The 19676-nt window shown below is 39.8% G+C and overlaps 3 protein-coding genes and 1 non-coding gene across 5 annotated transcripts; 3 read left to right on the top strand and 1 right to left on the bottom strand.

Annotated features, from left to right (window-relative positions):
* Positions 1-2361: 2361 nt before the first annotated feature.
* Positions 2362-2434, top strand: TRNAA-AGC (transfer RNA alanine (anticodon AGC)). Its single transcript has one exon. It is a non-coding gene; the product is annotated as a tRNA-Ala (tRNA).
* A 1371-nt stretch (positions 2435-3805) lies between these two features.
* Positions 3806-14870, top strand: LOC144708367 (uncharacterized). Its single transcript, XM_078581629.1, has 8 exons — positions 3806-4029; positions 5819-6023; positions 6619-6820; positions 7609-7802; positions 8406-8568; positions 8806-8970; positions 10119-10572; positions 14750-14870. The coding sequence occupies exons 1-7, from the start codon at positions 3873-3875 to the stop codon at positions 10563-10565; spliced, it is 1533 nt and encodes a 510-aa protein (XP_078437755.1). The 5' UTR covers positions 3806-3872; the 3' UTR covers positions 10566-10572; positions 14750-14870.
* CM2 (chorismate mutase 2) lies at positions 10758-14516 on the bottom strand. The gene is made up of 5 exons (XM_078581633.1): positions 14233-14516; positions 12512-12595; positions 12302-12445; positions 12142-12234; positions 10758-11159 (listed from the first exon to the last, which is right to left on the bottom strand). The coding sequence occupies exons 1-5, from the start codon at positions 14479-14481 to the stop codon at positions 10884-10886; spliced, it is 846 nt and encodes a 281-aa protein (XP_078437759.1). The 5' UTR covers positions 14482-14516; the 3' UTR covers positions 10758-10883.
* CCR1 (cinnamoyl coa reductase 1) lies at positions 14744-19063 on the top strand. Of its 2 annotated transcripts, none has more exons than XM_078581632.1 (4): positions 14744-14870; positions 16251-16405; positions 16864-17393; positions 18125-19063. In XM_078581632.1, exons 1-4 carry the CDS (start codon positions 14744-14746, stop codon positions 18288-18290), a joined length of 978 nt encoding a protein of 325 aa, XP_078437758.1. In that variant the 3' UTR covers positions 18291-19063. The 2 variants fall into 2 exon arrangements, with proteins under 2 accessions (XP_078437758.1, XP_078437756.1); XM_078581630.1 differs by having other exon boundaries at positions 16864-17408.
* The last annotated feature ends 613 nt before the right edge of the window (positions 19064-19676 follow it).

Genomic DNA, 19676 nt, shown 5'->3' with positions numbered 1-19676 from the left:
GGTGAGTGAAATGTTATATATATATATATGTTTCAATAATCATGGATTCTTGCATTTTAAACGATACACATTTATTCAAAGATTGTGAATGAATGTATTCAAATTTAATCCAATATTTTTAAATAATAAAAACTTATCTAATTTTTTATAAAACTTCATCAGTTATCGAGTGTTGGATTCTGCCCCATAGTGATTCAAAACAATTTGGGTTGAACAAAGTAAAAAATAAAGATAACATTTCTTAAAACAAAAACAAAGATTGATCTAACCACCTTGTGGTAGACAAATCCTCTATCGATGGATTCCTTTATTTAGTCTATTTGAGCTGCACATTCAGCTCCTATACATATGGATATGGTCCTTGGCACATCATATATGGATCGGTGGGAAGCTCAAGAAAAATTTATGAGGGATAAATCCTGGGAAGCTTGCATGGGTGTATTCTCAAAATGGTGTTTTGTCCTTTTATACTTAAATGAGAAGGTAAAAAGGAGTTCATCAAATATTTCATGGAAATGTATGTCATCAGTTATCGGGAAAGTATAATCCCTCGTCTAAAGAACACTCCTAGAATGGTTTAGGTATGCTAAACTATCAAGACCTAATTCATATTCCTGGTCAAGACCACTGCATTTGGAAATCACCATAAAACTCATTAAAAAAGTTTATACTACCTTGGCCAGACACTTCATCACATCATCTTCCTTGAGTGAGTCTCTTCTTATACTAAGGGTGGATGATCCCATCCTGATCACAAACTCACCTTTGTGGACTTGTTTCTATATCCCATGTCTAAAATATTTAGGATTCATGTTTAAATTATATAGTGATCACTATGGTTGATTCCCTCATTTCACCTATCCGTGGACTTCATTCCAAGCACTACACGAAAATAAATAATGAACTAATATGTGGTGTGGATGCGTGATTGTATGACCCACAAAGAGGTAGTGTCTCCAATCAATAATAATGAACTCAAATGATATGTGAAAGTGAGGCTTACTTGCATGCTATTTAATTTCGTCAATCATGCCCGATTGGGAAAACACATTCTCCTAAGTGTTATACCACCATTAACATCCTCATCAACACCCCTGTGGCACATTTTTGACAATGACATCTCTATCACCATCACACTAACCTAAACTAAGGCAGCGCCTCCAGCGCATCGCACAACGGTGAAATCATTAGAAAATTGTTGTTTGTGTGTAATGAGGTCACATGTGCCCTAGTACACTGCATACTCTATTGTGCACCACCTTGCACCCATCAAAACACACATTGGTGCACCATATTTTTTTTTGTCATTATGCGCCAACTGTGCATCATCTTGTTACCAGTTCAATCCAAATCCTATGTCGCCTAATCATCCCTCATTGTTATCTAGGTATAACACTAACCATGACTATCTTCCTCTTCTCATAATTTCCAAATACATCCCCTTGTAACATCATATTACTTTCTCATTATACCCATCATTACCAAGCTTATCATTCTATTGCCGCGCAGTGCGTTCTTCCTGCTAATTCATTTGTGGCTCTTTTGACCAATATAGCCAATGAATTTGATGGCATTAACAATGGGTTGTGATTGGAAAACTTCATCCACCTCCTTTGCACATACATTAATATTTTCTATGTCTTGAGTCCTCCCTGAGACTTGTCTTATGTCAATTATGATAAGTAATGTGCTTAAAACGCTAAGATTTATTTTATATGCTGAAAATTTGTGTAGCCATTGTTTCTCAACCATTGACTTTTTTCAACACCATCATATGATATGGGGCAAATTGGAAACTTTGGATAAAAGAAACTCAAACTCTTATTCACGAACTTTTGATGATTAATTGCTACTCAAGAGTGGTATTGAGACAGACTATCGAAGAATATTTAGCTCAGTGTTCTGAAACCTTCCATTGCTACTCAATCAGGCAATGTACATGGCCACAACACGGACCACCAAAACCAGTTCCCTTATAAAATGTTGATGCAATTGAAGTACTAGATGAAGTAAGGCAAAGTCAGACATGGGCCAGTGGTAAAAAATAATCGTATATAATCAATTACATTTATACCTTCAATATACTAAATAATATTCATATAAAAATGATATTAATTGGTCTTTCTATGCGCAACCAATCTATCTATATTTATGTCCAAAAATACGTATTATTAATTCATTTCAAGTGATATTTATGTGTATACTCATAATTTTAAATTTATACATAAATAAGTAATATAAACGTGTTCCCGCGTTATTTATTAACGAACTAAATATTTAAGAATTATTTTGTGACATCGGAAAATCGAAGTGAATAAATATAACTATAAATATAATTTAAAATAAAACGTCACATCAACAGGGGATGTAGCTCAGATGGTAGAGCGCTCGCTTAGCATGCGAGAGGTACGGGGATCGATACCCCGCATCTCCATTTTAACTTTACTTATTAAAATCGTACACTTATGTATATTATGCGATTTATATTTCACAACATGCTTTAATCATTATCTTGTACAAACTTTACGTTAGATACATTATAATTTTCATTTATTTCATAAACTATCTTAATATAATTTAGTTCATGATGAATATACTTCTCACCTCACAGTAACGAGGAGGCTGCCCATCGCGGTAGAAAAAATCTCACATTTTCCATTATGACGTACTTAATATATTTTTGATACATTAATTTAGTACAATGTATCCATTATATATATTTTACATTTGATTATATCATATCTACTTAATTACACTTCAGAAGCATGATCTATTTTATTATATTTTTATTTGATGACGAGTATACTTGTCACCTTTCATTAGCGGGAAATTTATAAAAAGAAAATTACAGTTTCCACTTTTTAATATACTTTATGTACACACTCCATTTTATTATACTTTTTGAACATTTTTTATTTTAACATACTCTATATACATTTCCATTTAATTCACTATTTATATATTTTCTATGACATAAATTTTTTTATATTTTCCGTTTTAATACACTGTTTATACATTTTCCATTTTATACACTTTTATACATTCTCCATTTTAATACACTCTTTATGTATATAAATAAACTTTATATGCATTTTGCATTTTACATTTCAATACACTATTTTAATTCACTGTATAAATTTTCCATTGCATACATTTTTTTATATATTTTCCATTTTATACACTTTTGATTCATTTTCCATTTAAATACACTTTACATTTGTCCATTTTATACACTTTTATACATTCTCCATTTTAATACACTCTATACATATATATATTTTAATAAACTTTAAATGCGTTTTACAGTTTAATACACTTTTTAATACATTTTGCATTTCAATGCACTCTTTTACTTCACTATATTAATTTTCCATTGCATACATTTTTTATATATTTTCCATTTTAATATACTCTGTATACATTTTCCTTTTAAATACACTTTATTTACAATTTTCTATTTTAATTCACTTTTTATAAAAGTCACATCGTCATCTACTTTTTCCAGATTTTCCATTTTAATACCACTTTCCATTTTAATACACTTTATATACGTTTTCCATTTGAATATACTTTATACATTTTTTTCCATTTTAATACGCTTTTTATACGTTTTCCATGTGAATATCCTTCATATGAATTTCCCATTTGATTATAATTTGCAGGAAATTTTCCGTTTTAATTGACTTTATCTACATTGCCGGTTTTAAAATATTATAGATACATTATCTAATTTATTAGTCATTATGTTAGGTGATCTATCTTAATTAGATTGTTAGTTGAGGATGAAGATACTTAACTGACAGTAGAGAAGAGCTTGCTTATGGCGGAAGAAACGATCTTCTGAAATTTTCGATTTGGAAGTTCGCCGAACGATGATCGCGCGCAGAAATTGCGGAATTCTGCTCTCGTTGATCTTCCTCGGCTCAATCTATGTCGCTTCTTCGTCTTCTTCGTGCAAGACATGGCTCGTACAGTCCGTTCCCACGGACATGCCCCGACTTCCTCTGATCGACGGCGTGCTCTCGACAGGTATTGATTCCCGGGACAAGACGCGTTTTTCGAGTTTTGAATTTATTTGTTGTGTGAGTTGGACACGCGATTATCGTTTTGTTGCGTAATCTGTGATTCTGGCAGATTCGGATTTTTGTATATCTACTCATTTGGTGCTTCGTTGTGTGATTCTTATAGTATCCGTCAGCCTAGGTATCTTCATAAACATCTATAAAACCGTATGTTTCGGATTCTGTGATTTCCACTGTTATTTGGTTTCTGTGCTTTAAGTTCCTTGAGGTTTAATCTGATTACTGGATGATATGTGTCATCGAGATATGGATTTATGTGTTCTTTTAATTCATCGATAATTCATCGGATTAATGACGATATGCATTTTCGAGATATGAATTTATCTGTTCTTTAAATTCATCTGGATTTCATCTGATTATTGGACGATAAGCATCATAATTATTGATCTGAAGGGACGAGGGTGAAGTTTGTCGATGCGAGATGCCAATTACCAACTAGTTTCTCTCCTGCCCTCCATCATGGAGGGCAATATCTTTTAAGGGGACTTGCGGGAAAGGGACAAAAAACAAAAATGCCCTTAATGGGCTTAAGATACAATGAACATCGAGAGATTCGGATCACAATTTTCGATTTTGCGAAATGAGGGATTTGGCAGATTTTTAAACTTATACAGCCACTCATGTGGTACTTCATCGTATGATTTATTTATCGAAGTATCATACAAATCTAAAAAATCTTTTAGTTAGGAAGAAGCTTGTACAGTTTGGGAAGATTTTCTTTATTTCTATCTTTCAGATTGGATTTTTACTGTTCTATTGATTCACTAAACTATATTTAGCTGTTGGGTAATGAGTGATGGGACAGATTTGGATTCCTATATATCCGCCCATGTGGTACTTCATCCTATGATTCATTTAATATCCATCTGTTTAGATATCATCATTTTCATCTAGAAAGCCGTATGCCTTGGAAGGTTAATTTTTTATGATAAAGAAATAAGCTCTACTTCGGTGCATCTAGAAAATTGTTGTTGATTAATGAGTGATTCAGGTGATTTGTACTCCTATAAATCAACGCATGTGGTACTCCATCATATGATCATTGAAGATCCATCTGTCTCGGTGTCATCATATTCATCTAGAAAGCCGAATCTGTTGGAAGAAGCTACTTCCATTTATGTATGGTGTTTCATTCACATCATGGAGGGACGAACTTATCTCTTCTTTTGATTCGATTCACAAATTTCCATTGTTGTGTGACGGAGGACAGGAATATTTGTATTCCTATATATCCACTCATGGGGTATTACATCACGTGATTCATTTTTTTGGAAGAAAATCATCATGTGATTCTTATAAGATCCATCTTTCTAGCTATCATCATATACTTTAAAAAAACCTCGTACTTTCTACAGTTTGGGAATATATTTTTTTTATTCCCATCTTTTAGAGTTGAATATATATGATCTTTTGATTCAGGATTTCCAGTTTTTGCGTATCGAGAGATTTGACAGATTTGGATTCCTTTTTATCTGCTCATGTGCTACTTTATTTATGATTCATTTAAGAGCCATCTGTGTAGATATCATTCACACACATGCTTTGGAATAAGCTTGTAAATTTTGGGAGGTTAATTTTTATTATCTGCCTAGATTTCACCATATATATCTATTATGCCAAATGCTTTGGAGTAAGTTTGACATGTCACCAAACGAATCTAGAAGGCCCTACGTTTTGAAACTTTTTTTGGATAATTAGGAAGAATCTACTTCAACAGATATGTAACCTCTATGCAGGGGACGTGCTACAATGGTTGGCTGGGAACTCCTCGAAGAACCTGGACATCATCGCCCAGTACTGGCAGCTCTTGGCGCAGCCAAAAAATCCTCTCTCTGGGGATTACGGCTTCTCTGATGCAGATATGGAGAGATTTGGTGCAGAAGTGGGGCAAAAAGTGTACAGTTCACTTGAGAATGCAGTTGATCGGATGGTGAACATCAGGCAATCAGTAGATCCTGCCCTAAAACCCTCCAAATTTCATGAACTTTTGCTTGATCATCGATCTGGATCAAAAATCGTGAGAACTTCAAATACTTTTGCTTGATCATCGATTGAGATCAACTCCTAAGAATTTCGGGATCTTAAGCTTGATTACTGATCCTGATAAACTCCTGAGAGCTTCTTGAACTTTTGTTTGATCATTTATCTTGACCGACTCCTGAGAATTGCATGAATATTTTCTTGATAAATGATCCGTGCCAAATTCCTCAGAATTTCATGAATCTTTGCCACTCCTGGGAATTGCCTGAAAATTTCTTGAGCTTTTGCTAGACTTCTGATTCAGGGCAAAGCTCCTGAGAATTACATGAAAATTTCCCTGTTATTGATCCGAATAAACTCCTGAGAATTTCATGAACTTTTGCCCGGTCATTTATCCAAACCAAACTCTTGAGAATTTCATGTACTTTTGCCTGAACATTGATCAGGATCCACTCCGGAGAATTGCACATACTTTTACTTGAGTATTGACCCGGATCAAGTCCTCAGAACTCCACGAACTTTTAGTTGTTTACTGATCCTGATAGCTGTGGCACAGGATTGTACAGCATTCGGGAGTCTATCCGGATTTCGTCGATGAAACGTCTGATCTTGCTGCTGGGAAGCCGAATGTGCAGAATGTGACGTTGCTGCTTGGAAAATGGTGGGGATCGGGTATAGTGCACGCGAAGGTTTGGATTTCAGACGGAAGAAGCGTCTACATTGGTTCAGCCAACAACGATTGGAAATCTCTTACTCAGGTTACGATTCTAATGGCTTCACCAATGATCTAAATGAACCGATACAGAATATAACCTTCCCTTTACAGAATATAACTCATAGTGTACAAAATTTGAGCTGATTACTGAATTCATGTCATGAAAGCTGTGTCCCTTGACAATCATTTGTGAATGTTTAATTAAAATTAAGTGGTTGACTTCTAGCTGCCTTACAAAAGTGACTTTGTTAGGATTCTTATCGATTTAATGTTTGGAATGGAGAGAGAGATGAGATGGAGGAGACAGGAGGGAGGAAAAACTGATGTCCATTGGGATTTTCCTTACAGTTGACCTCCCTAATGTTTTTACGAAAGATTCTGTAGTTCCCTCTCTTTTTCTCCTTATCTCAAGAGGAGTTAAAGATTCATATATAACTAGAGGAAAATGCTTAATCTTATTTCCTGAAAAACATTAATGGATTTCTACATCCATGATAAAAAGCCGTTTTTCTAGATTATCTTTTAAAAATCTTTCCCGCAAATTCAAAATAAGATGTTCTACTATGTCTCTAGATTATCTTTTATTGGTTCTAATTTTGTCCATTTTTTATTTTCGTAAATGACGGAATAAGATGCCCAAAATGTATTATCAATCATTCGTTTAAGTGATCTCTGAGATGGCGAAAGTCTATTCATTGATCACACGAATGTCAGGCAGGTATCACTAGGCTTTACCTTAGCTCCTAAAAATGTCTTATACACATCTTTTGCAACATCTCTAATTGATATTTTTCCTAACTTTCTAGTTTTATATCCATGTTCATTATTAAGGTTAAGGAGGTGGGCATTTATCTTAATGACTGCCCAGATATCGTGGAAAAAGTAACGATGTATTTCAACAATTTGTGGACTCTTTCTTTTCTGAACTCATCGGCCAGCACAGTAACAGTGTGGGATGAACAATGGCAATCTCGGAGAAAAGTCCCGTGCTGGTCCCATTTCGTCAACCAGAAGGAGAGGTGCAGGTGAGGTCCTCAGAGATCTTGGCTTTTTCTCTGCCTTTTTAGTATATTTTTAATTCTTCTTTATTGTCTTTCGTAATCTCATTAAATAGGGGACCAAAATTTCTATCCAAGTATCATTAAACCCACTTACATACTTTTAATAGAAATCTTATGTGTTTTACGGAGGAAGGTCTTGGAAGGGAAGAGAGAGAATGGTTGAAAAAAGAGCAAGAAAGATAACAATGGGTACTAGGCCTCGACATCCTTGTCCAACCAACCCTTATGGCTTCAGACTTGAGATGATATCTTTTTTTTACAAATTTTTAAAGAGAAACTACCTGCGAGGATCTCTTTTTTTTTTACAGAAATACACCTGTCAGTGGTTGGGATCCTATCCTTTTTCAATGAAAATTTTCTGTTCTCACTTAATTTTTGAATTAACCCTTGCACTTCCAACACAAGCTTAATGAGCACACCAGGTAAACGACAGAATACCTTTGTTAAAAACTCAATAGGATCTCATTTTTAGAAAATATTTTTTTACTTTCAATATTTTTGATATCTGAATTCCAAAAAAAAACCTGCAGAGCAGAATGACATTTCCCTTGTTTTATTCGTGGGCAGATCACCTCTTCCTCATTACATCGAGGTTCCCCATGTGGCGGGCTATCCGATCTTGTCAGATCCCTTTTTTTTCCACATTCCGATGGAAACACCAGGACAGAGAACTGGCAATATTTCTGATTCCCACACCTCTCAAAGCTATCTTTCTTTTGCACCGCCAGAGGTAACCTGGAGATACTATTGGAAAACTGTTCTTTTATACCAGCTAAAAAATTACTATTTTTTCGTTGAAAAATTACTAAAAAATTACATTATTAACCCGACTTGTTTTTTTTTCATTTCCTTGACCATCTTTTGGCTGATAACTATTTTTTCATGTGCATCATTCTAGCAACTTCCTGCAGAACTTTGTTCTAAAATCACTTAACTGCAATATGCATTCGTTGTCCTTTGTCTGCAGCTCTCATTCGGTAGGTTCCCAGCGGATGAACAGGGTTGGGTGGACACGATCAAATCTGTCAAGTTCAGAGGAATTGTGAGGATCAGTTCCATGGATTGGCTCGGCCAATCAGAGTACGCGACCCAGCCCATCTACTGGTCAACCCTATCAGCCGCTGTTTCGGAGGTTCGTTTATAGCTTCTCTGTATTTTTATACTATAACCCCCAACACCGATAAGAGTAGCCCACCAGGAGCATTTTCGTCTTCTATCATTAGGGTGGTTTTGTGATTTTGAGGACTATGACAAAAATTGTCATCATCATCCAAAACCTTCAATTGTCTGCAGCTTGAGTGGCCGTGACAATTTTTCGATGGCCACGAGAGACGATGATGACAATTTTGTCACCGTCAGTCGTCAATTGAGTGAAGATTAACTGATGGAGAGTGACAAGAGCCGATGATGATCAACTTTATCATCATTGTCGTCTGTCCTGCCCGAGGACGAGAGATGATGACAGTGGCAATTTCATCACCTTCATTGTCATCCTGGCGAGGATGAAAGACGGTAACGACAACTCATTCTCCTTCTCTAGTCATCATCATCCACGAATGGCAATCACTAGTGGTTTGCGCTTTTGAATTCCTGTTAGGGCTCTGATTCATTCAGGAAGATGAAAAATTCATCATCCTTGCCATCAGCATCTGTTTATGTTATGAGGTGAATGATGACTCCATTTCTATCTGTGGACAAGAAACAATGAAAATGTCACTTTTATCATCTACAATGTCATCCTGACGATGACAAATGATGGGAATGATGATGACTCATCATCGTCCTCTAGTCACTGTTCTTGAAGACGGCATTCACCAGTGGTTTGTCCCTTTGGATACCCGTTGGGGTTCTAGTTCTTTCAGGACGATGAGAAATTCGTCGTCCTCATCGTCATCCATGTTTATTACGAGACGAATGATGATCTGGTGACGAATTCCTCATCGTATTATTAGAACATACGATGACAACGACGACGACGACGATGATTCATTATCTTCATCATCTTTGTCCTCACGTCATGGTCATCCTGGGTTCCAAACCCTATTCTCAAGTTTGACTTTGACTTTGACACTCCTAAAGTTGCGCAAAGTAAGCGGATAAAATAATGGGTTTCGTGAGCAAGGTGGGCGCGGGTAAGCAAGCATCTAAGTTCTCCAGGAACCTATAACCGGGGGATCAAACTTGGAACAATCAACTTACAATTTTTCTATGGAATTTTGATTCATTTGCCTGTTTCTGGCTTTATCTATCACTCTAAATCTCAAAACCTGTCCATGGCAGGTAATCTTCACCAAGAAAGCAACAGTGAAGATACTGGTAGCCTACTGGGCCCACTTCATCGAGAACACCGAGCAGTATCTCAAGTCTCTCCTCTACTCCAACATCCTCTGTTCCTCCTCGAAGCGCAACAAATGCAGTGGCAAGGTGGAAATCAAGTACTACAAGGTGCCCGGCTTCAACTCGACCGGGCCAGCTCTTAAGAGTGGAAAGTCAACGGGTAATTTGTACCCGGGTTACACCCGCGTCAACCACGGGAAGTATGCAGTCAGCGACGTGCGGGCCCACATCGGGACGAGCAACCTCGTGTGGGATTACTTCTACTCCACGGCGGGTGTCAGCTTTGGAACTTATCATCCCGCCCTCATTTCCCAGCTTCAGAAGATCTTCGACGCGGATTGGAATTCCCCTTATGCCACCGATGTACAGCCGCTGATAGCCCCTTCATGAACTGAAGGTATGATCTACATCTCATGAACATCAAATTCACTGTGCTCTGTGATCGTGTTCATCTGCCAAATGGCTCGTGCGTTTTCCACTTAGGTTTCCTCTGACTACAACATATTTAGTTGAGTCTTATGGATGATGGATTGATCTGATTGTGATCTGCCAGATCGATTGATCTGACTTGATAGATAACGATAAAAATTAACCTCGCTTTCTTTCAAAAGAAAGTACAGAATTCTTTTCTTTCTGAACAAAAGAGGGAAGATCACCCTAGAACGGCGATCAACCAGAGAAAATACAGAGTTTTTTTGTTTCTCTAGTTCATGAAAATCTGTGATTAAGTGAAGAGGCTGCTGAACTGAGCCGCTTGAGTAGATACTCCACCTGAACAGTCTTGGTCAGAGGGATGACCCATTCCCCATATATTCGCGCCGCCACCTCCGGGTCAACCTTATACTTTGGTTCGACCCGGGCTCCCCTCGTCTTCTCATCTAATTCAACGTCCTGCCCAAAGATCATGGCTTTCTTCGCCACCCTGCGCTTCACTGCCGCCTCGACATCAGCAAAAGTCAATAACTCCATCAGCCCCTTCCTGTCCTGCAAAATGACACAAAATTTATGAAAGTTTAGACTCGGTAGAGTTCAGCAGACATTAACTGTTGCGTCGGTGTCAACACCCTTGGACCACGTTGACGAATTTTGGATGACGATACGGACATTTGATGCTGTTTGTTATTTTCTTTAAAAAATTTGCGCATTTAGTTTAAAGTGACTGTCACATTGTCATCACATTAATGCCATTGACCACCGTCACGCTCACCATGGATGACGACGGCCGTTAGTGTAGTGATTGAGCAAACATCAACCACTGGTCAACATCGCGTAGCATTGTTGACCCTACTCTAAGAGTAGGAGCCAAATCTTTTGATCAAGGGTCAATGCTCGATGGGTTGACGTACCTATAGTTCAGGGACGCAGACGGGACGATTTTTTCATCCCGGGACGAAAAAATCGTCCTGTCCGAGGGTACGGACGAATTTGGGATGAAAATTTGCCCCGGGACCACCGGACGGGATGATTTTCTACCCATGGAATGAAAAAACCGTCCGGCCGGAGGTCTCGGACGATGGACGGACGGATTTGGACGAAAAACCGCCGGATTCACATCCGACGGTTGAGATCTCGTGACGTGGCCTCGCTATGACAATTTGCATCAAGGTCCCTGTATTTTTTTGCGCGTGCAAACTGACACCACTCAGAATTAATAGTACATATGCCCATTTGCATTCTCTCTCCTCCATATTTCCCTTAAAAAACTTAGAAAAATCCATATTAATACATTAAATATATAAAATGGGTTTTTTCGTCCGGGACAAATTTCGGGACGAAAATTCGTCCCGGGGGGACTGGACGGGACGAAAAACCGTCCCGGTATGATTGGACGGGACGGCTTTTTTATCGTTGGACGAAAAACCGTCCCGTTCTTCATCCTTGAAGGTACTCTGGACGTCGGAAGGGACGAAATTCGTCCCGTCCTGTCCATCATCAACATCCGGGATATCCGGAACTATAGACGTACCTTGGCTTTTATCAGCGGAATGTAGTCCTCTGGCGATTCTCTGAACTTGACTTCCGCCATGAATCTCCCGAAGTGGATTCTCCTCGACAGAGCCTGCACGGGTCAAACCAGATCAACCGCTGTCGAAAACCTAACTTCCCAATTATCGGCAACATCGTACCTGCAGGCACACCAGATCGCTGCCCACCGTTGACCCGTAATCGCCGTCATCCCCCTCCCTTGCCACCAGCTTCGTCAACTCTCCCACGTAGATCTTGAATATCTCATGGCTCATGTTAACCGATGCCGCTGCGGGATGAAGAAACTAAGTACCAGAAGTCAACCCCTCTGCAGAAAACTCACCAACCCTGCATTGACTTATCTTTTTCACCTCATTGAATTTAGGCCGGATCAGTGGCTCGGGCAGATTTTCAGGGTAGAAGGGCACTTCCTCGGGGTTTAAATATCTCCCCACCTGCCGAAATTAGTAAAATTTTGAGTTAACCATGGTTATGGGTGAGGGCCCGGGACGGATAACTGACAGGACGGGCGGCATGACATTTTGGTCAATCATCCATAGACATGGTTGTTCAGTTCCTTTTGTGCAAATTTGTGCGAATTGTTCGTTCTGTTCGGTTTTCCGAACAGAACAATATCAAATTCGAACAGATCATCGCACAGACCCGTGTGCGGTTCTATTGTTCGCTTTGTGCGAATTTTGTTCTAATTTGTTCGAATGTGCGAATTTTGTTCATTTTTGCACAAAAAAAGAACAGAACGAAGAACAAGGCCCTGTGCGGTTCTTTTTGTGCGATTTTTTTTGTTTTTTTCAAACGAACAGAACAGAACAACCATGTCTAGTCATCCATCACTGAGTCTGCACTTCTGTTCCGTTAATGTCTGAGCGGCCGGAATAGATCAGACGGCGGGACCGCATCAATGGATGACAGTTGTAAACCTAGTTGTAATCACCGGGCCCAATGACGGAATAGAACAGACGGCATGAAGGCTTTCGTTCCGTTTCCATTACAAGGTCAGGATGTCGTTATCGTCATCGTCAACGTCAACGTCATCAGGACGGATGATTGATTACACTTCATTGAATTTAGGCCGGCAACGTCATCTGTCCACGAGCCTTAGACATGTCCAGAAACAACAAGATCATCAAGGAAGATCGTGGATGATTACAGATTGCAAATTGTAATTACAAATTTGTAATCACAATTAACAAATGTGATTGATCAAAGAAAGGACCATGTCCTTACCATGGTCCGATCAAATATTTGAATATTCTGATAATTAAATATCTCATGATTTGATCGATCGCCGCTTGGTCAAATCAAATGCTGCCGCGTGGCAAGTTTTCAGGGACTCCGAATCAGGATCGATTGTGAGAGAGGAAATAGTCCACTTTCCTTGACGATGGATGATCTTTCTCGATCTTGCTCAATAGATTTCTAATATCTCCAAATCAATTGACTGACCATATATGATCAAATGCGATGGATCAGAGATCCATCGATGCAACAGAGGAAGATTGATCGCGATCTATCGACGAATCGATATTTCAAGGCGGATTAAATTACAAAATTAGGGTTAGGAGCGATAACATCAATTCAGAGCTCCATCGATCTAACAGACGATCATTGATCGCGATACATCGAGATATCTCCAGACGGATTAAATCACAAAATTACGGTCAGGAGCGAGAGCAAAAATTCAAAGATCCATCATTACAACAGAGGAAGATCGATCGCGATCTATCGACAAATCGATATTTCTCGACAGATTAAATCACAAAATTAGGGTTAGGAGCACGAACATTAATTCAAAGCTCCATCGATCCAACAGAGGATCATGGATCGCTATATATCATGTCGATATTTCTCGACGGATTACAGCACAAAATTAGGATTAGTAGCAAGACCATTGATTCAAAGCTCCATCGATCCAACAGAGGAAGGGCGATCGCGATCTATAGGCAAATCGACATTTCTGGACAGATTAAAGCTCAAACTATGGCTTCACAGATCTTCTCGAAAGATTTCAAGAAAATAAAGGATATATATATCTGCAAGAACAAGAAAAAATTCAAAAAAATTAGCCGCTAACCTTGGCGAAAATCTCCTCCGATTGGCGGACGAAGAACTCCAACCAAGACTCGTAATCGCCCCCATTTTGGGGAAATTTCGCCCGCTCGACGAGCGCGAACACGATAGAATCTTCCTCCCTGATCAACCTCTCTCTAACGTACTCCAGCGCGGTAACTTCACCGCCGCCTTCGCCCAACGAACCCGCCGGTGACCACAACCCTTCCCCGCCGCTCGGCGGCGCCGCCGGCGGAGCACCAGACCCCTCCATGAACGAACGGATAACGCGCTCTTCTGTTCACATTACTAAAGCTTATCCGTCCCGACGACGTTGACGTTGACGATAAAGACGTTGCCGGCTGTCATTGGCTGACGTTTGACCAAACCAACCAGACCGGCTTCACCAACCAGGGTGAGGCTCACCAACCATGGTTAAGCTGCTTAACTATGGTTAATTTGCTTAACCATGGTTAAGCAGCTTGCTCTATATAAGCCTGGACATTGCAGAGGTTGATCAAGAAGTGGGTGTAACGATGCAGGCTGGCGGCGAGAAGAAAAAGACGGTGTGCGTCACCGGGGCAGGCGGGTACATTGCATCTTGGCTCGTTAAGCTTCTCCTCGAGCGAGGGTACACCGTGAGGGGCACCGTTCGCGATCCTGGTTAGTTTGTTTTGCGTGTTCAAACACTAAACCTTTACATATATAAAATCTTCCTCGGGTGGGGTGACCCGGCTCGGGGTCTTTTTGTTTTTTAATTAATGGGGTAAGTTTATTTTTCTGTTTTTGCTCCTCTGCAGAAGTTAATTATATCATGATGTAAAATCTAAAAATGAGAGGTACAGAGAGAAATCCAGGAGAGTTTGTTTGTTTTGGTGCAGAACTAGTGGGGGAAGTTTATTTTTCTGTTTTTGCTCCCCTGCAGAACTTAATTATATCATGATGTAAAATCTAAAAATGAGAGGTACAGAGAGAAATCCAGGAGAGTTTGTTTGTTTTGGTGCAAGAATTTATATTTATAAGTGGTACATAAATCCGTCGAAGAGGTATGAAGAGAGAAATATGGGTGATTTTTTTGTTTGGTTGCAGAATTATGTATACAATAATCATTCATAATTCCATCGAGTGTAGGTGCGGAGAGAGAGGGTGGAGAGAGAGAGAGGGTGGAGAGAGAGAGAGGGTGGAGAGAGAGAGAGGGTGGAGAGAGAGAGAGGGGGGAGAGAGAGAGGGGGGGGAGAGAGAGAGGGTGGAGAGAGAGAGAGGGTGGAGAGAGAGAGGGTGGAGAGAGAGAGAGGGGGGAGAGAGAGAGAGGGGAGAGAGAGAGAGGGGGGAGAGAGAGAGAGAGGGTGGAGAGAGAGAGAGAGAGAGGGTGTGGAGAGAGAGAGAGAGGGTGTGGAGAGAGAGGGTAAAGAGAGAGAGGGCGGAGAAAGAGAGGGCGGAGAGAGAGAGGGCGGAGAGAGAGAGGGCGGAGAGAGAGAGGGTGGGGGAGAGAGGGAGAGGGTGGAGAGAGGGAGAGGGTGGAGAGAGGGAGAGGGTGGAGAGAGGGAGAGGGTGGGGAGAGGGAGAGGGTGGAGAGAGAGAGAGGGTGGAGAGAGAGAGGGTGGGGAGAGAGTGTGTGGAGAGAGAGAGTGTGTGTGGAGAGAGCGAGAGTGTGGAGAGAGCGAGAGTGCGTGGAGAGAGAGAGTGTGTGTGGAGAGAGAGAGTGTGTGTGGAGAGAGAGAGGGCGGAGAGAGAGAAAGGGCAGAGAGAGAGGGTGGAGAGAGAGAGAGGGTGGCGAGAGAGAAAGAGAGGGTGGATATGGAACTCTCAATTCTCCACCACCGAAAAAGTTGCAATTAGTCAGTGATGGCATTCTCAATAACCACAAAATTTACCAACATCAACATGATTTTTTGTGAGTTTGTCATCAACGATCAACCTTCCTGAACGTTATCTTCTTCGCTTCTCGAGTGTCGATGATGTTGATGGGCACAAAATGGCTAGTTCTTCCTCTCTTCATTTCCTCACTTTCTCTCTCTAGAATAACACTCGCTGCCGACGCAGATGACCCGAAGAATTCTCATTTGAGAAACCTAGATGGGGCGAAGGAGAGGCTTACACTGTACCGCGCTGATCTTCTCGACTACAACGGCCTTCGCGACGCCATCCACGGCTGTGACGGCGTGTTCCACACTGCCTCCCCCGTCACCAATGATGCGGTAAGTCTCCAACCCAAGGTTCGATGACAGATGACACACTCAACGGAGCTGGACACAATCCAAACTGTCATCAGTCATCTGTCCTGATTTCGTGACCCAAAACAGAATGAGACACTTCCTGCATTCCCATTCTGTTCCATCATTGGGTCCCAGTAACTAATAAATGACACATCTCGAATAACGATGCATGACTGAGACAACGTCCAAAAGTCCACTGGTGTGACAGATGATTAATTGAGATGAAACATATGAGGATCACAAATCCCATCAGCTGTCTGTCGTTTTCCCATCATCAGTCATCCGCCATCTTGGAATAGTGGTGCATGTCAGAGATGGCGTTAAACAGTCATCCGTCCACTGATGTGGCGGAGGAGGGATGATGATCATCAATCCCTTAAACTCGATTTCTTTAAATTAAAAATTAAAAATAATTAAAAACCATTTTTTAAAAAATGTAGGAGAAAATGGTGGAGCCGGCAGTGCGGGGGACAAGGATGGTGATGGAGGCGGCAGCGGAGGGGGGTGTCCGGCGGGTGGTGTTCACATCATCCATTGGGGCTGTCAACATGCCTCCAACATCGTCCGTTGACGAGTCATGCTGGAGCAGCTTAGACTTCTGCGAGTCCACTGGAAACTGGTACTGCTACGGCAAGGCTGTGGCGGAGAAGGAGGCATGGAAGTATGCCGAAGAGAAGGGAATTGAGCTAGCCGTGGTGATACCTGTGCTGGTGATGGGCCCGTTGCTGCAGCCCAATATCAACGCCAGCACGGTCCACATTTCGAAGTACTTGACGGGGTCGGCCAAGAGCTTCGCCAACTCTGTGCAGGGGTATGTGGACGTGCGAGACGTGGCGGCAGCTCATGTTCTTGTTTACGAGAGGGAGGGGGCAGAGGGAAGAAGGTACCTCTGCATTGAGTCTGTGCTTCACCGTGGGGATGTTGTTCGCATCTTGTCATCTCTCTTCCCTGGCTACCCAGTTCCAACCAGGTCTGCCCATTTCAAGCTAAGTTTTTATTTGTTTTTCTTTCTTCTGTTTATTCGTCTCATCTTTGGATTTGACTGGATTGCATTTTATGTTTTATTTATATATATATTTTTGGTTTTTTGTTATTTTTAATACATATCTCATATTCTAATTTAACAGAATGACATATTCATCGTATATATTTATGTATTTTCAGTTTTAGGTTATATATGTCTCATTTTTGAATTTAACTGAATAACACATTTATCATATATGTCTATATGTTTTCAGTTTTAGGTAATCTACATGTCATGGTTGAATTTTAACTGAATGAATCTTCATTTTATGTTATGTATTTATAAATTTTCAGTTTTAGATTATTTATATATCTCATATTTGAATTATAACTGAATTACATTTTCATTTTTTATAAATTTTTCAAATTTTTTATATAGATCTCAAATTTGAATTTAACTGAGGCGGACTTTATTTTTATTTCTACATATATTATAGAATTTTCATTTTAGTTTATATAAATCACATCTTTGAATTTAACTGAATTATACTTTCATTATATAATATCTTTTCACATTTATAATAAACATTATTATCTTTGAATTTTACTGAACAAAAAATTCATAATATATATTTGTACATTTTAATTTTTATTAAAGTATGGATTGGGGAAAAAAGAGGAAAAAAAGTAAGAGTAAGGGTGCTCATACCAGTGTTTTTTCTTTTTCTTATTTTACAGGTGCTCTGATGAGGTGAATCCAAGGGTGAAGCCGTTTGAGTGCTCCAACAAGAGGCTGAGAGAGCTGGGAATGAGCTTCACCCCCATAGAAGAGTCTCTCTATGACACGGTCAAGTGCCTCCAAGAGAAAGGCCATCTTCCTCTCCCCCCAGAGAACCAAGCCTGACCCACCTTCTCTGATGATTTCTTCTATCTCTCTCTAACATTTCTCCTTCTTCTTCTTCTTCTCCTCTCTCTCTCTCTCTAATACTTCTTCTTATTCTTGTCTATCTCTCTAATATTTCTTCTAATTCTTCTCTGTCCCTCTAATATTTCTTCTTATTCTTCTCTCTCCCTCTAATATTTCTTCTTCTTCTTCTTCTTCTGCTTCTTTCTCTCTAATATTTCGTCTTCTTCTCTCCCTCTAATATTTCTTCTTATTCTTCTCTCTCCCTCTAATATTTCTTCTTCTTCTTCTTCTGCTTCTTTCTCTCTAATATTTCGTCTTCTTCTCTCCCTCTAATATTTCTTCTTATTCATCTCTCTCCTTATAAAATTTCTTCTTCTTCTTCTTCTTTCTCTCTAATATTTCTTTTTCTTCTTCTTCTTCTTTTTCTCTAATATTTCGTATTCTTCTCTCTCTCTAATATTTCTTATTCTTCTTCTTCTCTCTCTCTAATATTTGTTCTTCTTCTTCTCTCTCTCTAATATTTGTTCTTCTTCTTCTCTCTCTCTAATATTTCTTCTTCTACTTCTTCTTTCTTTCTCTCTACTGCTTCTCTGTAATATTTCTATTTCTTCTTTTCTTTCTCTCTCACTCTTGCTTCTGCTAGAGATGTCTCAATGTTCTCTCTCTCTCTCTCTTGTTTTCGCTGGGATGACTTGACCCATGTGGGTGCTGTTTTGTACCTCTATTGGGGAAACATGAACGATTGAATCCAGGATTTCTCTACCTACCAACCACAAGGGAAAGAGAGTTCTACTTTCTCTTCATTCTCTCTCTCTCTCTCACTGCGTTTTTCTTTTCTGTTTCTTCTTCTCTCTCTCTCTCTCTTATATTTCTTCTCTCTCTCTCTCTCTCTTGTTTCATCTGGGACGACTTCATCGGCGTGAACGCTGCAGTGCACCTCTATTGCGGAAACATGAACGCTTGAATCTAGGATTTCTCTACCTACCAACCAAAAGGAAGATAGACCTTCACTTCTCTCTCTGTCTCACTACATTTTTCTCTCTTCTAGCTCTTCTCTTCTCTCTCTTCTATTTGAATTACCTGTCTCGCGCTGTGCTCTATCTCTTCTTTTTCTTTTCTCTCTCTCTTCTTTTCCTCTCTCTCTCTCTTTCTCTCTTGTTTCTGCTGGGATGGCTTCTCCCGCGTGGATGCTGATGTGTTTCTATGGGTGAAACATGAACGTTTGAATCCAGATTTCTCTACCTACCAATCCACAAGGGAGAGATGCTCTTACTTCTCTCTGTCTCACTGCGTTTTTCTCTCTTCTAGTTCCTCTTTCTCTCTTCCATTTCTTCTCTCTCTCTCTCTCTCTTGTCTCTCTCTCTCTCTCTCTCTCTCTCTCTC

This window comes from Wolffia australiana, chromosome 10 (genome assembly GCF_029677425.1).
Source record: "Wolffia australiana isolate 7733 chromosome 10, ASM2967742v1".
Lineage (NCBI taxonomy): Eukaryota > Viridiplantae > Streptophyta > Magnoliopsida > Alismatales > Araceae > Wolffia > Wolffia australiana.
This window is presented reverse-complemented; position numbering and strand designations above follow the sequence as displayed.